This window comes from Cetorhinus maximus, chromosome 19, assembly GCF_964194155.1.
Source record: "Cetorhinus maximus chromosome 19, sCetMax3.hap1.1, whole genome shotgun sequence".
In the NCBI taxonomy this organism is placed as follows: domain Eukaryota; kingdom Metazoa; phylum Chordata; class Chondrichthyes; order Lamniformes; family Cetorhinidae; genus Cetorhinus; species Cetorhinus maximus.
The window spans coordinates 91763544-91785814 of record NC_135897.1 but is presented as its reverse complement, the minus strand read 5'-3'; the positions used below and the strand labels follow the sequence as shown (position 1 = coordinate 91785814).

The 22271-nt window shown below is 42.7% G+C and overlaps 1 protein-coding gene and 1 pseudogene across 4 annotated transcripts in view; both read right to left on the bottom strand.

Annotated features, from left to right (window-relative positions):
* Nucleotides 1–22271, bottom strand: part of LOC144694033 (choline-phosphate cytidylyltransferase A-like) — a 56691-nt gene that overhangs the window by 10858 nt on the left and 23562 nt on the right. For all 3 annotated transcript variants that reach the window (XM_078564380.1, XM_078564382.1, XM_078564379.1), the window contains exons 3-6: nt 18360–18459; nt 16813–16929; nt 14391–14542; nt 4186–4264 (exon numbers count right to left, since the gene is read on the bottom strand). In XM_078564380.1, the coding sequence (XP_078420506.1) occupies nt 4186–4264; nt 14391–14542; nt 16813–16929; nt 18360–18459 (448 nt within the window). The remainder of the gene's footprint in view (nt 1–4185; nt 4265–14390; nt 14543–16812; nt 16930–18359; nt 18460–22271) is intronic.
* Nucleotides 100–4159, bottom strand: LOC144694034 (adenosine 5'-monophosphoramidase HINT2 pseudogene; annotated as a pseudogene). The gene has a single exon (XR_013579638.1). The product of XR_013579638.1 is annotated as an adenosine 5'-monophosphoramidase HINT2 pseudogene (transcript).

The window sequence follows — 22271 nt, the reverse complement described above, 5'->3', positions numbered from 1 at the left end:
GTATATATTTCATCACATCTCTACCTCCCTTTAGATCTGTAGAAGAGATACAGTCATACAGACTCGAAACGTTATCTCTGTCTCTCTCTCCACAGATGCTGTCAGGCCTGCTGAGCTTTTCCAGCATTTTTTGTTTTCGTTTCAGATTTCCAGCATCCGCAGTATTTTGCCTTTATTTTAGTCTTTTTACCTCAAGCTGGTTTATTCTTAAAACAGCTCTTCAGATTAGCAGACCCTCCCAGTCCCTTCCACACTGGAATGTTACAGCTGTACTCATGAACTAATGCCCATCATCTATTTTAACAAGCAGTTGTCTTAACAATGTAATTGCTATACAATGTAGTTGCCAGTCAACAAGATGATTGGTTTTTTTTCCCCAAATGTTTTAATCGAAAATGAAACACAAATTCAGAACTGAGTGAAAGAAAACCGGTTTGTGCCAGCTCATCTGGCGTGTCCAATCGCATGGAATGTGTAGGTGGTATGCAGACTGTGCTCCATTCTCCCCATCATTAACCACCAATCTGTACCCATCTTCAAGCCCTCCTTTCTTGGCAAGGTTTTTAGCCACGATCAGTAAATGTCCCAGCAGCTCTTTGCCACCATCTGTTGCATCGCTGATCTGTGGCAAAGCGATCTTGGGCATCACAAGGAAATGAACTGGACCCTGAGGATTTACATCTCTGAAAGAAAGGCACTGATTTTCTTTAGATATAACGTCGGCTGGAAGTGATTTATCAATCATTTTTGAGAATAATGTAGGTGGTTGGTTTCCGTATTTCTTTCTTGCATCATCAGCCAACTTTGCTTTAAGAACTTCACTGCCATTGACTTTAGACAAATAGCAACCTTTCTGCACACAGCCGCCGCCAAGTCTGCTCTCCAGCAACACCCGCCTCACATAGAGAAGCCATGGGGTAGTGAGCAGCTGTGGTGCAAACACTCCAGTCATTGTGCCTGATCCAGGCTGCAAGTCCCCAGTTCCTTCCTCCACTTGGATCTTGTAAGTGTAATTACTGATACATTGACACTGTACACCTTTCACGTTTGCTCTGTAAATTGAGATCTGCGCTATCTGCACTTGTAATTATTTGCATACTGAAATGTTCATAATTGTGCGATCCTTTTATTATTTTATGCTTTATTTTTATTTTAATGATTGTCTATAACTAACTTACCAATTATGATTACTTGTTTTATTTGTATTGTCGTCATAATTTGGCACCCGCTGCCATGAAGATTTTTCAATAATTAAAAAAAAGAATTCATGGGGAGGCGATGCCGTAGTGGTATTGTCGCTGGGCTAGTAATCCAGAGACCCAGGATAATGCTCTGGGGACCCAGGTTCAAATCCCGCTACGGCAGATGGTGGAACTTGAATCCAATAAAAATCTGGAATCAAAGTGTCAATTGTTTTAAAAAAACTCCATCTGGTTCACTTATGTCCTTCAGGGAAGGAAATCTGCCGTCCTTACCTGGTCTGGCCCACATGTGACTCCAGACCCACAGCAATGTGGTTGACTCTTAACAGGGCAATTAGAGATGGGCAGCAATTGCTGGCCGAGCCAACGATGACCACATCCCATGAACGAGTAAAGAAAAAACAATCGGCCAAGTTGTTGGGTATCTTGCAATATGCGCCACGTCACTAAATCATGGCAAACTAGGTGCACCGTCATTGCCTGAATCTGTATTCATTGAACCTATAGTAGTAGGGTTACTAATTCACGCTATGCCCTACATTGTGTTTGGTTTGAGGTGAGCAAATTTCTTCCATTTTTCAGTATGATCCATTTGTCCCGCTATATTGCCTCAATAGACGACTGCACCATAAACAATACCCATTTGCAATATTCCTGCACTGTAAACTTACTTAAGCGAGAGCAGTTTGGCAGCACAATTAATGACACCACCGAACATGTAGTAAATCTCCCTGGCCACCTGCTCTCTGAAAGTGAGACATTTGTTTCTCGCACGTGGCTTGGATTTTGGTGTGCCTTCGTTTCACATCAAACAGGAGGAGGTGCTTTCTGAGATCAAACTCCTCTACTCCCAGCTATCCCACCCCAAAACCAGCATCCAAAGAAGATGCTGAGTCCTTGAAAGCGTGCCTAGCTGATCCACCGCACGCACTCTGTGGGACACCCAATGATTTGGCTGATTTTGACATGCAGCGTGAATGTCTGGTAGCATTGTGAGGCCTCAAGGGCAACAAAGGATCCACAATTGTCATCCTTAACAAGTGTGACCATATCAACAAAATGCAGTTCTTATGATGGATCCAAATTTGGATCCATTGGACCTGGGGTAAGCATGACCGCACAGCCCTGCTCAAAAGCAAGTTACAAAAATGCTTGTTGCACTTGCTCATTAAGCTGCCTGGTGGTGTATATGATAGGATTCATCCTCATGGCTCACTGCGTCCACATATGTATGTGTTGCTCAAGACACATAGGAGTAATGTCCCTATGACTGGTTCTGCACAACATGTATTGGCTAAATGTTTTGAACAGTACTGAGCAAGTTTTCCACATACATGGTGAAGGATCCCTTCACCTTTGTGAAGACCATACAGGACTTGCATATCAATAGCAATGCCATGTCCATGTGCTCATTTGACATTGCTAGCCTATTCACAAATGTACCGCTCAAGGAAGCCATAGACATTTGCACTGGGTCACTATGTCATGACAATCTAGACATGCCACCATTGTCTGAATCTGTATTCATTGAACTTATGAACTCAGCACCTCATGCAGTTGAGTTTGGTTTGGTGGTGGTGTAGATGGTGTTGCCATAGGGGCCTCTCCAGGCCCAGCTCTCGCAAACATCTTTGTCGGTTTCCACGAGAAATGCGTCATCAATGGAATTTTTTAAATTACTCGTTCATGGATGTGGGCGTCGCTGGCTCAACCAGCATTTATTGCCCTTCCCAACTGCCCTTGTTCAGAGGGCATTTAAGAGTCAACCACATTGCTGTGGGTCTGGAGTCACATGGGTTTGATGCTGAAATAGGGCACATCAAAGCTATCCAGTGGGATAACGGCTACCCTGGTAAAATTACTGCTCGCTGTATATCGCTCAAATTCATGAAAGGGCCTAAGGCCACCGCTTCAATCCAAAAAGTGCCCACTCTACCTCAGGTTACCCTGGAAAGGTAAGGTGACTCAAAAATTTCAACAACAATTGAAGCTAGCCGTTTCACGCTACTACAATGCGGTAGTAACGCGAGTGGTATTCTCCACAAACAAACAGGGTTCTGCCGTCAAACTGAAAAGACATTCCGTCTACCACATAAATGAGTAACGTGGTATATGAATTTCAGTGCTGGTGTGATGCCAGGTATGTAAGGCATATGTCCCAATGACTGGGGGATCATAACAAACAGCGCGTCCCTTTGGCTGTTCACAGCAGGCAAAGTACTGCCCGCACTCAACCAGCCCTTGCTTGCAAAACTCAGAACATAGTGTGCAACATTAGATTTGATTCCACCACTTGCGAAACAACCCTGTTTGTACTAAGAATTACACTAACAGCCAATTTAGGTTTTATCAGTTGGGCTCACAGTGTGGCTCACTTATGTGTGCTAGAGGCAACATATATTCACACACAGGCCTTGTTCTTTGGAAACAGAAAGAACATGTCCACACATTGCGCCTTTTTCAACTGAACAAAAGCTTGGGGGAACAGCCATTCCCTGGTTCATTCCCCATGGCAATGCCTTGACCAATCAGAGTTGCCCTATCTGGTTTGAATTTTAACAAAAGCTGTCAGTTAACTGTTCCCTGGTGCATTCTCCATGGCAATGCCTCTAACATTCAGAGTCCACTTGCCAACCAATCAGCACCCTCTCCTCATGCAGTGTAAATTGTTGCTCCTTTTGAAATTTGGCATTCTTGCAAATCTGTCCTGATGAGTGCAATATGAAAAGCTTCAACAGCATGTCTCTTTTTTCAGAAATCCTTTAATCATCTTAAACACGAGGATGGCTGGAACTAAAAATGTGCAATAGCAATACAATGAGATTGGGATTGAAAATGATTTACTCTGCACCTTGCCATGCTGACCTGGGAGTGCTTAAAAAATGAATTCCAGCATTCCACCCTCCCCCTAGCGTTAACGCTATTTAACTTAAGCATATAAAGACCACAGTAAACCAAGAGAGCAGACCATCTGAACACACACCTGCGTCTTTAATGTGTTTGTAAACGTCATCACTTCCTGCAGAGGAATATGGGATGTCGTCATGAGCCACAAAATCAATCTGCAACAGAAAAAAGTCTTTAAATACTTTATATTAAAAAACGAATCTGAGAATGTCTTGAAATATTTAGCAATTCACACATTTATGCCTGCATGCACTTCCTGCCCACAACACCGTATTTTTTTTAATTCCCTTTTGCTGTCACTTATGTATATCAGCTTCTTCCATTATAAATTCCTATGTCAACATTTTAATGGAAACCATGAACGTAAACATGTCATCTCGTAATTATGGCATCCCATCAGCAGCAGTGCCGTATTGCCTGTTTTGACGCTGACTATGACAGTGCAGCACCCTGGTTACTGGCACTGGAGTGGCAGATAGGGTTACGTGCTCAAGCATTGTCAGATAAACATACCACGAGGCCAAGTCAGAAGGTTCAAGCCCCATCTAGACCGAAACTACTGACAGAATGCCGCACTGTCAATGCTGTCTTTCAGGTCACCATAAAACTGAGGCCCTGCCTGCCATCTGAGATGGGCATAAAAAAACTGCCGCTACTTTGAAGAGCAGCGGACAAGTCATCCTGGCCAATTTTCACCCCTCAACCAACATCTTTAAAAATTGCCAACTTATCTGGTCTTCATCACATTTCTGTTGGAGCTTGCTGTGTACAAATTGGTTGCTCAGGTTCCTATATTACAACAGTGGCTATATTTCAAACGTCCCGACGTCATGAAAGGTGCTTTATAAATGCAAATTTGTTCTTTTTTATGCCATGTCTCCCTGAGCATAAAACCAGTGCGTCATTTGTCTTTTCTGGGACCACTTGCATGAGAAGAGTCACTGGATGACAAACAGTAGTTAAGAGCCTTGCCCATCTCTCTAACTAGGCCAATGAGGCTAACTGAATCACCATTAAGATTTGCTCACTTAGAAGAAAAGGAAATGTAACCTGGCAATTTTCTGATTAAAGCTGCAAAATAATCAGCTCAGATTATTGCTCTGGATATCAATGGTTTTCTTTTTATAAAACAACACTACAGGGCTAGCTCCATCATCCAATAATCTACATCCCAGAGTACTTAAGGAAGTGGCCCTGGAAATAGTGGATCCATTGGTGGTCATCTTCCGAGGTTCGATGGACTCTGGAACAGTTCCTACAGATTGGAGGGTAGCTAATGCAACCCCACTATTTAAAAAGGGAGGCAGAGAGAAAACGGGCAATTATAGGCCAGTCAGCCTGACGTCGGTAGTGTGGAAAATTCTAGAGTCCATTATAAAAGATTTAATAGCTGAGCACATGGAAAACAGTGGCAGAATCGGACAGAGTCAGCATGGATTCACTAAAGGGAAATCATGCTTGACAAATCTACTGGAATTTTTTGAAGATGTAACTAGAAGAGTTGATGAGGGGGAGCCAGTGGATGTGGTTTATTTGGGCTTTCAGGAGGCTTTCAACAAAGTCCCACATAAGAGATTGGCATGTAAAATTAAAGCACATGGGATTGGGGGTAGTGTATTGGATAGAAAACTGGTTGGCAGACAGGAAACAAAGAGTAGGAATAAACGGGTCTTTTACCGAATGGCAGGCAGTGACTAGTGGGGTACCGCAGGGATTGGTGCTGGGACCCCAGCTATTCACAATATATATTAATGATTTAGATGAGGGAACTAAATGTAATATCTCCAAATTTGCAATGACACAAGGCTGGGTGGGAGGGTGAGCTGTCAGGAGGATGCAGGGATGCTTCAGTGTGATTTGGACAAGCTGAGTGAGTGGGCAAATGTATGGCAGATGCAGTTATAAATGTGAGATTATCCACTTTGGTAGCAAAAACAGGAAGGCAGATTATTATCTGAATAGCTATAAATTGAGAGAGGGGAATGTGCAACGAGAAATCGTACACCAGTCGCTGAAGGTAAGCATGCAGGTGCAGCAGGCGGTAAAGAAGGCAAATGGTATGTTGGCCTTCATAGCCACAGGATTCGAGTACAGGAACAGGGATGTCTTGCTGCAATTATACAGGGCCTTGTTGAGTCCACACCTGGAATATTTGCAGTTTTGGTCTCCTTATCCGAGAAAAGGTGTTCTTGCTATAGAGGGAATGCAGCGAAGGTTTACCAGACTGTTTCCTGGGATGGCGGGACTGACATATGAGGAGAGATTGAGTCGGTTAGGATTATATTCGCTGGAGTTCAGAAGAACGAGGGGGGATCTCATAGAAACTTATAAAATTCTAACAGGACTAGACAGGGGAGTTGCAGGAAGGATATTGGGGGAGTCCAGAACCAGGGGTCACAGTCTGAGGATACGGGGTAGACCATTTAGGACTGAGATGAGGAGAAATTTCTTCATCCAGAGAGTGGTGAGCCTGTGGAACTCACTACCACAGAAAGTAGTTGAGGCCAAAACATTGTATATTTTCAAGAAGGAGTTGGATTTGGCTCTTGGGGCAAAAAGGATCAAAGGACATGGGGAGAAAGTGGGAGCAGGCTATTGAGTTGGATGATCAGCCATGATCATAATGAATGGCGGAGCAGGCTCGAAGGGCCGAATGGCCTACTCCTGCTCCTATTTTCTATGCATGTTTCTATGTATATTTTCTGAATTTGAGGACTTCAAGGTAAAGTCAATCAGCTGCTAGATTGAATTCCTAGAATCAAAGAAATATAGCCCAGAAACTTGGCCATTTGGCCTAATAAATGGGTACCAGTGTTCTCCACGTGTTCAACCAAAACATCATCCAACTCAGTCAGCTTTAGTGGAATAACCTCCAGGTCCTCAAACCTCTAACTTGAGTACTGCTGAAAAAAAAAGCTTTTTTTTGCTGAAGCTTTTCATCTTGGCACTCATCAGGACGATTCACAAGAAAATGCCAATGTAAAGGGAAACAACATATTTATACTGTAAGAGAAGAGAGTGCTGACTGGTTGGCAAGTAGACACTGATTGGTAGAGGCATTGCCATGGAGAATGGCACACCTGTTTCAGCTAAACAAAATAAGTGATAGCCATTTGCCGATTCATTCCCTGGGGCAATGTCTTGACCAATCAGAGACAAGCTGCCTGGTTTAAAATTCAAACAATACTTGGCAGTTAACTGTCAGTCACCATCAACTGCTGCAATCTCCATGGCCATGCCTCTACCAGAGTCCACTTGTCAACCAATCAGCACTCCCTTCTCATATAGGATAAATATGTTGTTTCCCCTGACATTGGCATTTTCTTGCAAATTGTCCTGATGAGTGCAAGATGAAAAGCTTCAACAAAACATAAAATGTCTCTTTTTTTTAGCAATACTCAAGTTCTCTACTACCAAATGACATCCCTAGCTATAATCCTCACATTTCTGGTAACATCCGAGTGATTCTACACTCCGATTCATGAAACAGTAGCTCACCAGAAAGGCTGATCTGTGGCAAGGACCTTCTTATATTTCTACCAACTTGTCTTCATATAGTAAAACATCCCAAGATGCTTCATAAGAGCGATTATTAAATAAAATTTGATATCAAGTGGGATAAAAAGGCAAAATCTTGATCCAAGGGGTAGGTTTGAGGGCGTGTCTTAAAAGGGGAGAGCGAGGTGGAGCGATGGAGAAGTTCAGGGAGGGAATTCCAGAGCTTAGGGCCCAGGCAGTTGAGGGCACAGGAACCAATGCTAAAACTATGAAAACCAGGATTCTGCAAGATGCCAGAATTGGAGGAGCATAGAGATCTGGGAGGGTTGTAGGGCTGGAGGAGGTCTTCTCAAGGGCAATTAAGGATGGGCAATAAATGCTGGCCTAGCCAGCGATGCCCACATCCTGTGAACAAATAATTTTTTTTTTAAAATGAGGTCACAGAGATAAGGAGGGCCGAGGTCAGGGTGATACTTAATAACAAGGGTTAGAATTTCTTTATCTTTGTATTCCTTTCTCCCTCGTGCTTATCTAGCTTCCCCTTAAATGCATCAATGTATTGACCTCAATTATTCCTCATCGTTCTATATTCCCACAAGTCACTGGGTTAAAAAAAAATCTCCTAAATTCCCTATTGGATTTATGAAAAAAAAAGTCAAGAAGCAGAAATGTATCTTGTTGTTTCTTTTAGCTTTAAATCTAATTTTATCACTGGGGAGATAGCACATTGTCAGTGTGTGGCCTGAAAACTGCAACTTCCTGGATCTACAGATAGGTAGGAGTGTGAAAGGATATCAGATACAAACACTAACTGCAGTCAACACCAAACACAAACAAACACACACGTCAACATTTGAACAAAAGTAAAATACGGCAGATCCCGGAAATCTGAGAGGAAAACAGAGAAAATATGTTACAAAACATTCAACAGGTCAGGCAGCATTTGTGGAAAGAGAAACAGAGTTAATGTTTCAGATTGGAGACTTGTCATCAGAGTTGGTAACAGTTAGAAATGTAACAGTTGTTATGAAGATGTGTTATGTAGAAATATTAAATTATGTCATCGGCAGGACATATATATATATAAATAATATATATATAGAACTTTTTGAAAAAAATACTTTTGCTAAGCAAAGGACACTGGCCTACAACAGCTACTGTGTTGCATTGGCAAAGGACACAAGCTGCCTTACAGAGATAGAGTCTACATTGCTCTCAGAGACAGTGGCTAAGATGAGTCTAAATTGAACCTAGAGATAACATGACCCAGCTCATGCATGAAGGACACTGGATTTGAACAGTGACTCTGTCAACCAGGTTAGAAGGGCCAACAGCCTCACATCTCCGCTCCCCCCACCTCACCCTCTCTCTCAAAGGTGAGCTGTTTGTGGTTTGAAAACCCACCACAAGAACTCATTGCTGCAAACCGAGAGTTCTTGAAGGATGGTTCCAAATAAACACCGCTGTCTCCAAGAGAAAAGAGAATCAACCAGCTACGACTGCAGAGTGACTGCGCCAATGAGAAACCCAATTACCAGCAGCTGTGGAACGCAACCCATCAGATGTAAACAAGCAAACAGACAATCCGTGAATATTTTTTTCTCTGACTTTACTTTTTACTTGGCCAAGTTTTAAGATCTGATACTCTGCAGTGTTTTATTTCTTTCTTATATGTGGGGGCGGGGTTGCATGTGTTGTTTTTTCATTAGTGGGTAATTGGACATATTTTTACATTTTAAACCTTCTGCTAATGTTTCTGCATCTTTGACAGAGTAAGTTTTAGCAATAAGACTAACTCTTGTTAACATAAGAAAACTGTCTGGCTTATTTCTTGCACCGAGCTACACAGAGTTAAGTATATATATTGAATTAGCAATATCATCTCCCTTTTTAAATTCAAATTCTGTTATAACCAACTCAGGAGTTGGCCAGAGAGAGGAGTCAGTTCACATTCCCACCACCCCTCCCCCCCACCACCAACCACAACATGGGCGTAGCACAGTGTTTAAGCAAGTCGAATGGCAAGGAAAAGGGGGTAGTGGAGGAACAATTTAAAGAACAAATAATGGAGGTTTGGCATTTTATAACCTCCCAGAGTCAACTTCAGACTCAATAATTTCAGATCAACCACTGCTCCCAGTTCTTCGGACAGCCAGCACTGGAAATGGTTCTGCTGCTGCCATTCACACGTCCTCTAGAGCCATGTCACATCACCATCCGCTTTTCATTTGCACCATTATCCCTTTTGTCACTTACTCACTTCTGTCTTCCATCCTATCAAAGGCTTGCTGTACATTTCCAGCGTTTTCTGTTTTTATGTCAATATTTATGAATCGGTTAGATTGGGGCTTGAAGGGAAGGAGGTGAGATTTATGAGAGCAGATGCAGCAGAAGGGAATAGGCCTACTGCTCATGTTGGACGATAAACACCAACACGAACTAGCTGAGCTATATGATTCTACACTCATTGGAGTTTAGAATGAGAGGTGACCTCATTGAAACGTAAAAGATTCTGAAGGGGCTTGACAGGATAGATGATGAAAGGATGTTTCCACTCGTGGGGGAAGCCAGAACTTGCTGGCATGGTTTAAAAATAAGGGGTCTCCCATTTAAGACTTAAGATGAGGAGGAATTTCTTCTCTCAGAGGGTCGTCAGTCTGAGGAATTCTCTTCCACGGTGTGCAGTGGGTGCTTCTCCAGTCTCTCCATATCTCTGAAGTCTCTTATCCCAAGAATAAGAACATAAGAAATAGGAGCAGGAGTAGGCCATTCAGCCCATCGACATCTGCCATTCCATAAGATCATAGTTGATCTGATTGTGGCCTTAGCTCCACTTTCCCTGCTGGCCCCAAAGCCCTTGGCTTGTTTGTCAATCGAAAATTTATCTACCTCAGACTTGAACATAGTCAATGACTCCTTTCCTCATAAGACAACCCGCCCATTCCAAGTATTAGTCTGGTAAACCTTCTCTGAACTGCTTTCAATGCATTTACATCCTTCCTTAAATAAGGTGACCAATACCGTACACAATACTGCAGATGTGGTCTCACTGGTGCTCTGTATAACTGAAGCATAACTTCCCTACTTTTGTATTCAATTCCCCTCGCAAGAAATGATAACATTCTATTAGCTTTCCTCATAACTTGCTGTACCTGCATACTAGCCTTTTGCAATTCATGCACTAGGAATCCAGGTCCCTCTGCATCTCAGAGCTCTGCAATCTCTCACCATTTTGATAACATGCTTCTATTTTATTCTTCCTGCCAAAATGGACAATTTCACATTTTCCCACATTATGCTCCATTTGTCAGATCTTTGCCCAATCACTTAACCTATCTATATCTTTTTGTTGCCTCTTTACTTTCCTACCTATCTTTGTGTCATCAGCAAATTTGGCAACCATCCCATCCATCCCTTCATCCAAGTCATTTATATAAATTGTAAACAGTTGAGGCCCCAGCACCAATCCCTCTGGCACACCACTCATTACATCCTGCCAACCTGAAAAAGACCCATTCATGCCTACCCTCTGCTTCCTGTGAGGCAGCCAATCTTCTATCCATGTCAATATGTTACCTCCTGTACCATATTTTCCATGATAACCTTTGATGTGTCACTTTATCAAATGCCTTCTGGAAATCTAAATATAGTACATCCACCTGTTCCCCTTTATCTACAGCACATGTTACTTCCTCAAAGAATTCCAATAAGTTGGTTAAACATGATTTCACTTTCACAAAACCATGTTGACTCTGCCTGATTACCTTGAACTTATCCATGTGCCCTGTTATAGCTTCTTTAATAATAGCTTCTAGCATTTTCCCTATGACAGATGTTAAGCTAACTGGCCTGTAGCTTCCTGCTTTCTGTCTCCCTCCCTTTTCGAATAATGGAGTTACACTTCCTATCTTCCAATCTAATGGGCCCTTCCCCAAATCTAGGGAGTTTCAGAAAATTAAAATAAATGCATCAACTATTTCACTAGCTGCTTCTTTTAAGACCCTTGGACGAAGTCCACCAGGACCAAGGCACTTGTCAGCCCTGATTGTAATTTTCCTGAGTTCCTCCCTCCGTTCCACTTCCTGATTTATAGCTGCTTCTGGGATGTTATTTGTATCTTCTGCCATCTCCTTGTTTTCCATTATCAATTCTCCAGACTCACTTTCCATAGGACCAATGCCCACTTTGTGAACTCATTTCTTTTAAAAATATTTATAGACACTCTTGCTATCTGTTTTTGTTTTTCTGGATAGCTTTCTCTCGTACTCTAATATTTCCCTTCTTAATAATCTTTTGCTGTTCCTTACATTCTGTTCAATCTTCTGACCTTCCGACTATCTTTGCACAATTATATGCTTTTTCTTTACGTTTGATGCTATTTTTAACCTTTCTAATTAACCACAGATGATGTGTCCGTCCTTTGGAATTTTTCTTACTTGTTGAAATGTATCCATTCTGTTTATTCTGAAATATCCCCTTAAATGTTTGCCACTGCATCTCTATTGACCTATTCCTTAACCTAATCCACCAATTCACTTTAGCCAGCTCTGCTGTCATGCCCTCATAATTGCCCTTATTTAAATTTAAATACATAGTCTCAGACCCACTCCTTTCTCCCTCAAACTGAATGTAAAATTCAATCATGTTATGGTCGCTGCTACCTAGGGGTGCCTTCACTATGAGATCATTAATGACTCGGAATAGTAACTTTCAAAAGTGAACAGAGGAAGAACACAAGAACAAAGAGAAGTAGGCCATCTGGTCCATCAAAGCTGTCCGGTCAACAAGATTATGGCTGATCCGGGTGTGGCCTTAACTCCACTTTACTGCCTGCCCCCATAACCCTAGTCAATCTAAAAATCTGTCTAACTCAGCCTTGAATATATTCAATGGCCCTGCCTCTAATGCTCTCTGGGGATGAGAATTCCACAGGCTAGCAACCTCAGAGAAGAAATTCTTCCTTATCTCCATCTTGAATGGGAGACCTCTTATTTTGAAATTGTGCCCCCTAGTTCTAGATTCCCTCATGAGCCGAAACATCCTCTCAGCGTCTACCCTGTAAAGAGTAAATAGCTGAAGTAGAAAAATTTGCAGGGTGTGGGGAAAGAACAAGAGAATGGGAATTATTAGATAGCTCTTTCAAAGAGCCAGCACAGGCATAATGAGTTGAATAGCTGTATGTTTTTTTTTAAGGTGAAGGTAATGGGGAGAGGAATACTTTTCACTCTGTGTAAACATAGTACATCCATTAGAACCGGGCCAAGACTGCCAAACCTATTTCATGTAGGGGCCTCAAACGCCAAAGAGCCTCACTGTCATGAAGATATCAATGTATATAATGTTATTGGAAATTATTTTTAAATTGGACTTGTAGGGTCTGTGTGTGTGGGTATGTCTGTGTGTGGCTTAATTGGATTAAAGACAGATAATCTGGGTGCTTTGATGTATAGTAGTTAACTGGGTGAACAGTAAGTTAAAAAACAAAGAGTATATTTGCATTTGTTGAATAAACCATTCAAAACAAGGGAGTAAAATCTTGCATCTAGCTAGCAGACACCAAGAAATGTGTTCATATTACTAATAAAATTGGTGCTATGAAAGGGGTTTTATTGTTAGAAGAGGTGGAGTTCAAAGTGATACAATGAGAATTTACATTCAAAGGGAAAGCTAGGTATAACCCGAGAGGAGTTTCTGAGTGCAGGTCAGAGGCATGTAAGATCTAAGCAGCCTGTAAGCCTTACAACTGTCTGCAAAGGAAACAAATTGAAAGGAACCTCATTTTGAATTCGTAAGGTAAAATGTGCTTTGCCCTGGTGAAGATTTACCTGGGAGAGTGATTCATTTGGGGATTTTTTAAAAAGTTATTATGGTAGTAATTTGCAGACATGTATATGTGTTTAATTAGTTGCTACATTAATAAACGTTTAATCTAGTTTTATATAAAAAAAACCTCTGGAGGTTTGGTGGTCTTATTCCTGAATTCAGAGCTACATCTCAAACATACCAATTGAAAATATAGGTTATGACTGTTTAAGTTTCCCTCTGGTATTTAAACAACTCAGCCTTTACCAACTGCTGTGTCATAACACCCACCCCAAGTTATGGGTTGAATTTGAACCCCAGAGGTGAAAGGTCAGTGTGAATCCACTCCCTCTATTACTTTCAACAATTGCTCAGATTAGTTTTCGGTCTCTGCATCTTCTAGCAAGTGTAACCAAAGCGTACCGGGTCTCTCATCACAGCATAACCCTTTCAACCCAGATTGTGTAGCAACATTGGAATTGCTGGGTGACGAGAGGCCAAGGCCCATCTAATTCCCCGTCTACCATCCTTCCAGTCACATGATCCAACAAAAGTGGAGTTATTGACTAATCGCAGTGATCAATCGCTATCATTGAGTCTACAACAGAACCAGACATGAGCTGAGGAAAACCCCCACTGGGGGAGAGGTTTAGAAACCACAGGTCCAAAGTTCCTCTCAGACCACGCTCCACTCACTTCTCAAATTACTCAGATACTGAATCCCAAAGTGTTATTTTCTGAAAGAGATCTATATAATATACAATTTAATGAATCAATACTTGCAGACAGCCAGCACAGACAAGTTTTATATTTACCTGTCTTCACGTGCAGGCCTTGTCTTCTGGTTCTACTGTTCTGGCCAAGGTGAAACAGCTCGTCACGGTCAGCATTAACTAGAGTTGTTGCTGATTTGTGCTTTAAGTCAGTATAAAAATCCTGAAGCAGTCCGCAATTCATACTTCTAATAAAAAAAAAACTTACCCTGTGCATTTCCAGGAACTCGGCCGACAGTGACCAGGGTGCGTTTCGCACCACCTCATCTACATAACGACAATGCCTGACTGCATCATATCGCTCAGCCTCGTTCATGACTGTGAAGCCTTTGAACTGGTGGGTCAGGTCGTCATTGCACACTGTAAAAGGTTAAAAGAAGCAAGAATTCAGTAAATTGCCTAATGCTACGACTTAGCGCAAGATTTTCAACTCACCTGAAGGCCACCCGGAAAACTGCATTGTCTATTCCAGGTAAGGTGCCCGAGGATGTTGTACCAGAAACCCCAGAAATCACAGGTTTAAGTTCCCACCAACAAATCAGTGGGTGGGCACCAGAAGGAATGACTGAGTCTAAGGAGTACTCCAGAGACATGCTCCAGGTCGACACCCCTTTTAAGCCAGATTGACCTCTGCCTTTTGAACTTTCTAGGGTAGGTGGCCTTATTGAGAGCAAGTCTACTTCTGGTACAGCTTTTAAGTCCATGGGGGCACCCAAGCTCCCTTCACCCAGGTCACATTGCAATCGCGAAGTGACTTAAGTTACCTGCAAGAGCACTGAAGCAGGCAGTAGGAATAGGATCAAGAATTATTGGGATTCTTTCTGGAGATAGCCAGAGAGGTGAGTGTTTTTTCTTAAATTCCTTATTTCCTCCTGGGACTTTTTGCCAATTATGTTAAACCTCAGACCTCGTGTTACCGACCCTCCTGCCAGTGGAAACAGTTTCTCCTGATCTGCTCTATCAAAACTCCACAATCAAATCTACTCTCAACTCTCAAAGGCAAAATACTGCAGATCTGAAACGACAACAGAAAATGCTGGAAAAGCTCAGCAAGTCTGGCAGCATCTGTAAAGAGAGAAACAGAGTTAACGTTTCAAGTCAGATATGACTCTTCGTCGGAACTTCGTGTTCCAGAGACAAGTCATATTGGAGTTGAAATGTTAACTCTGTTTCTCTCTCCACAGTTGCGGCCAGATCTGCTGAGTTTTTGCAGCGCTCGTTTTTATTCCTCTTAGTCCTCTTTGCTCTAAGGAAAACAACCTCAGCTTCTCCAGTCTCTCCACATCAGAGAAATAGATGATAAAGAGGAGATTGAAACAGACACTGTATGTTAACCCACAGCCTCAGATATTGATGATAAACTTCCTAGATTACAAACAACCACGTTTCCTTTGCACTATATCTGCACAGTGACTGCTACTGAAGAAGAAACTAACTTCAAGTGCTAGTGAATCAGAAACAGAAAAGAGTGGAAACTCGCAAGCAGACCATTCAGCATCCAAGATAAAACGCCATCTTCAGCGCCTTTCGCAATCTAAGGATATTACAAAAGGCTTCACAGCCAATGAAGTACTTTTAGAGTGTAGTTACTGTTCACATGTCAGAAACACGCAGCCAATTTGCATACAGCAAGCTCTCGCAAACAGCAATGTGATAAAGACCAGATAATTATTTAAGTGATGTTGGCTGAGGGATAAATATTGGCCAGGGAGAACCCCCTGCTCTTCTTCAAAATAGTGACGGTGAGGTCTTTTACATCCCGAGAGGGCAGACAGAGTCTTGGGTTAACACCTCGTCGGAAAGATGGCACCTCTGACATTGCAGCACTCCCTCAATCCTATACCGAAGCATCAGCTTGGACTTTGGGCTTACAATCTTCTGACTTAGATGGGAGAGAGCTACCCAATGGACCAACACTCCTGATATAATAAACATAAGTTAATATTTCAACCTCTTCTTTCCCTCCAGACTGCTGCTGAAAAGTATGATGGAGCTGCCATTTTGTTTTCTTATAAGCTGCTTCAATGTGGCAAAAGTGGAAACTCGGAACTGAAGTGAGTTTTCAGCTGATTCTGCCTGCCAGGCAGCAGGGTCCTACACACCACCAGTTAAAAATAACGGAAAAGAAAAGCACTTGCATTTATATAGCACCTTTGCCTGCCTCAGTATGTCCCCAGGCATTTCACAATTGTGCTGTACTTCTGAAGCGCAGTCACTGATATTTCGGCGAAAATGACAGCCAAATTATGCATAGCAAGATCCCAAATTACAGCAAATGACAAGTTAAGCTATCTTAGATGGCGTTGGTTGAGGGAGGAACGTAGGCCCGGGGGCATCCTTTACCTCTTCTTCCAATGGATCTTTTAGATTCGCCCACGGAGGCAGGAATCTTGATCTTAACATATCTTCTCAAACAAGAAATCTCCAACAGTGCAGCACTCCCTCAGTACCTACACTGGGAGTGTCAGCCTGTATTCTGTGTTCAGGTTTCTCAAGTGGGACTTGGACATTCTGACCCTGCGGGCAAGAGTGCCACCAAACAAATCAAGCTGCTATTTAATGAGTCAATCAGTAAGGAACGTTAATAAGACAACAAATATTCCCACTGACCGTTACAGCTCCTTCCTTACCGCCTACTATTAGATGTGTGTTTGGGAAAAGGCTCTTGGCCTGCATCAGCGCCCGCGCGTGTCCAGAGTGAAACAGATCGAAGATTCCGTCGGCATAAACTCGAACTGGGCGATCCACTGAAAGCAGAAGAAAGATTTTCACTTACACAGCACGTCATCACATCATCAGTGTCTTTTTTCATTAATTCCCAACATGGGCATGATGGGCCAAATCTCCTCCTACTGTGCTGTATCAATCTATTATTCTCGGGACAACAGTGTCACTGGCAAGGCCAGGATTTATTGTCCATCCCTAACTGCCCTCGAGAAAAAGTGGTGGTGAGCTGCCTTCTTGAACACAACTGAGTGGCTTGCTGGGCCATTTTTTAAAATTTACTTTCATGGGGAGTGGGTGTTGCTGGCTAGGTCAGCATTTCTTACCATCCCTGATCGCCCTTGAGAAAGCAATGGTGAGCAGCTTTCTTGAATCTTCAGAGGGTAGTTGCTGTGGGTATAGGCCTGAGTGGGTAAGGATCACAGTAAAGATCGGTATTTAGGACAAGGTCATGGTTTTGTGGCCATCATTATTGATGCTGGCTTTTAATTTTACGAAATTTAAAAAAATTAAATTCCCCAGCTGCCACGATGGGATTTGAACTCACGTCTCGTTTAGTCCAAGCCTCTGGGTTATCAGTCCATTAACATAACCAGTATGCTACCACACCCAGGGGTTGCCAATAAATGCTGTGGCTCCCACATCACTGGAATAAAAGAACGCTACTTTACCCAGTGGTATCCTGGGAATTAAACTACAGAGTCAACAGCTCTGTGCATCTCCACAGGCGGGTTACCAAATCATACCTGCCCTCACTAGCTATCTTGCCCAACTGAGATCTCCATCGTTAGACATCAAATCTGGTCCACCCAAGAGCCAAAGTTGGAACAAGAGGCGGCCATGGTTGAAGTGCACGATTGTGTAACCATCACCACGCTTAACTAACAAAAATCTAACAACCTCAGTTCTGAAACCGTCAATCGACTCCCAACTTCCAACAGCTTTTCTGAAGGAGAGAGAATTCCATATTTCCACCACCCTTTGTGTGAAGAAGTGTCTCCTGACATCATTGAACAGCCTAGTTCTGGTTTTAGGGTTTATGTCCCCTCGCTCTGGACTCCACCCAATAGACAAAATGGTTTCTATGTAACCCATTGAATCCATGAATCATCTTAATCCTATCAATTCGGTTACTCCTTAATCTTCTCTAATTAAGGGAATACAAATTTCACCTATGCAGCCTGCCCACATAATTCAACCCTTTTAGCAGCGCCCCCCCCTCCCCGCCCCCTGCAAGTTTTATTCTGGTGAATCTGCACTGCAGGACCCTCCAGGGTCAGTTTCTCTCTCCTGAGGTCTGGTGTCCAGAACTGAAAGCAGTTACTCAAGGTGCAGTCCAATTAGCTTGTTTTCCCCTTCTCCCTAACTAATCTTCTGCAAAGGTGGTTTTGTTTGGGGGGGGGGTGGGGGGGAACAGAAAGCCACGGATAAAGGCAGTGGTTTCTATACTCACAGGGAGTCCCAATCCTTGCTTCTTCCAACGTCACGCGCTCATACACTTTCTCGCTCTTCACTCCATTCTCGGCCGCGAAGGGTGCCGGCTGCGAGAGGGTCTGTAATGGAAACGGTGCAGAGAGAGAATCCGGTGACTGGCAGGAATCCACTGGAGGGGTTAAGATTGAATAACTGGTCAACTGGGATCCTAGGGAATTGCCAAAAGAAATAGACTCAATTTCTTGAGTCCACTTAAATCCAGCTTCGGCAAAACTGTCACGCTCGGGCACACCGTCAAGGCACAGCCAGCCAGGAAATTGAGGAACATCACACTGGATGATGGGCTGCTCGGCATCTCCCCAACCTCCGACCACTGGCAGTTCCAACCAGCAACAGAGTAAGTATAGAGAAGTCAAAGGTCACATGGTAGGGAGCTTCATGGAAGGCAAAAGGCTGTTGAGAACGGAGAAACCTGAGATTCTGGAGGCTGAGCAAATGTACAGTTAACAGATATAAGGCACCGTATTCATAAGATTTGCGCTTGGTTTTGTACAATCAATGAATTTTCCATCTTTTTGCTATAATAGCTAGGCATCAGGATGTAACAAAAACCAACATATTCACTGGCAACTTCCCCTCATCTTCATCTCTGAGGGTCTTTATCTCTAGGGGGCTGGAATACAAAGTTGAGGAACTGGAATGATGCTTCAGCAGCAGACCTCTGCTTAGACCTCATTTACTGAACTGCATTCAATTTTGGGCAAAGCACCTCGGGAAGGATAGGCCGGTCTTGCAGGAGACACAGCACAGGTTCAACAGAACAATATCGGGGCTTAAGGAGTTAAGTTATGAGCAGAGGTTGCATAAACTTGATTTGCATTCAACTGAGTTTGGTGGGGGGGGCAGGGAGCTGAGAGGTGAGCTGATCGAGATAGTTAAAATGATTAAAGGGTTTGATGGGTTAAATACAGAGAGACTATTTCCTTGGGTGGGAAGAAATCAGAATGAGGACACACAATTTAAAATTAGAGACAGGCTGTTCAAGGGCGATGTCAGGAAGCACTTCTTCACACAGAGGGCAGTGGAAATCTGATGCTTTCCTTGCTGAAGGTTTGTGGACGGTGAGGGTCAACTGGAGATCTCAATAGATATTTGTTGGGTAAAGGTACCCAGGAATAGAGAGCAAAGTCGGGTAAATGGAGTTGAAAATTTGAATGAAGGCATAGGCTTGATGAATGGCTTCCTCCAGTTCCTAGGTGCCGACATCTAGATTGTAGTCAGCCACATGGTTGGTCCAACCAATCAGGAAAGCATCCAGTCAACAATCATTAATTGGTAACCTGACCGCTTAAGAGTCGGAACATGTTAAATTATAACAAGAGGGATCAAATTTGTCAATTGTGCAAAGAGGTCAAGGGCAGGTTAGAAAACAGTTTCCACACAGCAGCTGGTCAGAGTCTGGATTCCCCTCATGGAAACTCTTGTTGAAGAAGACTCCATAAGCTGTTTTGAAAGGCTATTAGGGATCACACAAAGTCAACATTCTGGGGGTCACCACGGACCAGAAACTGAACTGGACCAGACACATGAATACTGTGGCAACAAGAGCAAGTCAGAGGCTGGGAATTCTGCGTCAAGTAACTCCGCTCCCAACGCCTCAAAGCCAGTCCACCATCCGCAAGGCACAAGTCCTGAGGAGAGAGTCAGGAGCTGAAGTGGATCTGGACATGTCGGAGTTTGAAAAGGTTTTTAAAAAAAAATCAAACAGAGATCACAAAAAGGCTGAGAGTTGACTGGTTGGCGAGTATCTGAAGAAAGGTCATACGGACTCGAAATGTTAACTCTGTTTCTCTCTCCTCAGGTGCTGCTGGACCTGCTGAGTTTTTCCAGCATTTTCTGTTTTCGTTTCAGATTTCCAGCATCCGCAGTACTTTGCTTTTATCTTAAAGAAAAAAGGCATTGTTAGACCTGGTTCTTGGAATGAGGTAGACCAAGTGTCAGTCGAAGATCAGTTAGGGAACAGTGATCATTGTGTTGTAAGGTTTCGGTTGGCGATGGAAAAGGGCAAAGAACACGCCAGAGTAAGAATAATTAACTGGGGAAAGTCAAATTTAGTGGGGTAAGAATGGATCTGACCCAGATAAATTGGAATTGAAGGTTAGCAGGCAGAACTGTAACTGAACAACGGGATGCCTTTAAAGAAGAGATAATTTGGGCACAGTCAACGAATATTCCCAGGAAGGTAGGGCAAACAAATCCAGAGCTCCCTGGATGATGAAAGTGTTAGAAATTAAAATAAAGCAGAAAAAGTGTGCTTATGACAGATGTCAGGTGGTTAATACAACTGAGAACCAAGCTGAACTTAGAAGGTTCAGAGAGGAATTGAAAAAGCAAATAAGAGAAGCAAAGAGGAAGTATGAAAAGAGACAGACAGCCAACAAAAAAAGGGATTGAATAGTCATCTATAGACACATAAATAGTAAAAAGGTGGAGTGGGACAATTAGGGACCAAAAAGGGTATTTACACGTGGAGGCAGAAGGCATAGCAGAGGTATTAAATGAATACTTTGCATCTGTCTTTACCAAGAAGCCAGATGCTGCCCAGGTCATGGTAAAAGAGGAGGTAATTCAGACACTTAATGGGGTTTAAAACTGATAAGGAGTGGGTATTGAATAGGCTGTCTGTACTTGAAGTTGATAAGGTGCAAGGACCAAGTGAGATGCATCCAAGGATACTGAGGGAACTGACAGTGGAAATTATGGAGGCACTGCCATAATTTTCCAATCTTCCTTAGACTAAGGGACAGTTCCAGAGGACTGGAGAATTGCAAATGTTACACCCTTTTTTGAACAAGGGTGTTAAGATAAGCCCAGCAACTACAGGTCAGTCAATTTAACCTCAGTGGTGGGGACACTTCTAGAAATGATAATTCGGGCCAAAATTAATTGTCACATGGAAATACGCAGGTTAATTAAGGAAATCCAATAGGATTTGTTTTGGGAAAATCGAGCTTTTTGTTGAGGTAACAGAGGGTTGATGAGGGTAATGCTGCTGATGTGGTGTACATGGACTACCAAAAGATATTTGATAAAGTGCCACACAGCAGACTTGTGAGCAAAGTTAAACCATGGAATAAAAGAAGCATTAGCAACATGGATACAAAATTGGCTGAGTGACAGGAAACAGACAGCAGTGGTTAATGAATGTTTTTTGGGCTAGAGAAGGTTTGTAGTGGAGTTCTCCAGGGGTCAGTGTTGGGATCTTGCTTTGCCTGATATATATTAATGATTTAGACTTTGGTACAGGGCACAATTTCAAAATTTGCGGAAGAAACAGAATTTGGAAGCATTGAGAGTGTAGAACTTCAAAATTGCATACACGAGTTGGGTGGTTAAACGGCAGATGAAATTTAATACAGAGAAGTGTGAAGTGATTCTCTTGGCTAAAAGAATGCAGAGACAATATAAAATAAAGAGTACAATTCTGAAGGGGGTGCAGGTGCAGAGGTACCTGGGTATATATATGCATACGTCATTGAAGGCAGCAGAACAGGTTGAGAGAGCAGTGAATAAAGCATCCTGGGCTTTATCAATATGGGCATAGAGTACAAAAGTAAGGAGTTTGTGTTAAACTTGTACAAAACACTAGTTTGACCTCTGCCGGAGTATTGCGTCCAGTCCTGGGCACCACACTTTAGCAAGGGGGTAAAGCCATTAGAGTGAGTGCAGAAAAGATTCATGAGAATGATTCTAGGGATGAGAAGCTTCAGTTATGTAGATAAATTGGAAAAGTTGGGCTGTTTTCCTTGGAGAAGAGAAGGTTAAGAGGAGATTTGATGGAGGTGTTCAAAATCATGAGGGGTCTGGAAAGAGTGGATAAGGAGAAATTGTTCCCATTGGCGGAAGGTTCGAGAACAAGAGGGCACAGATT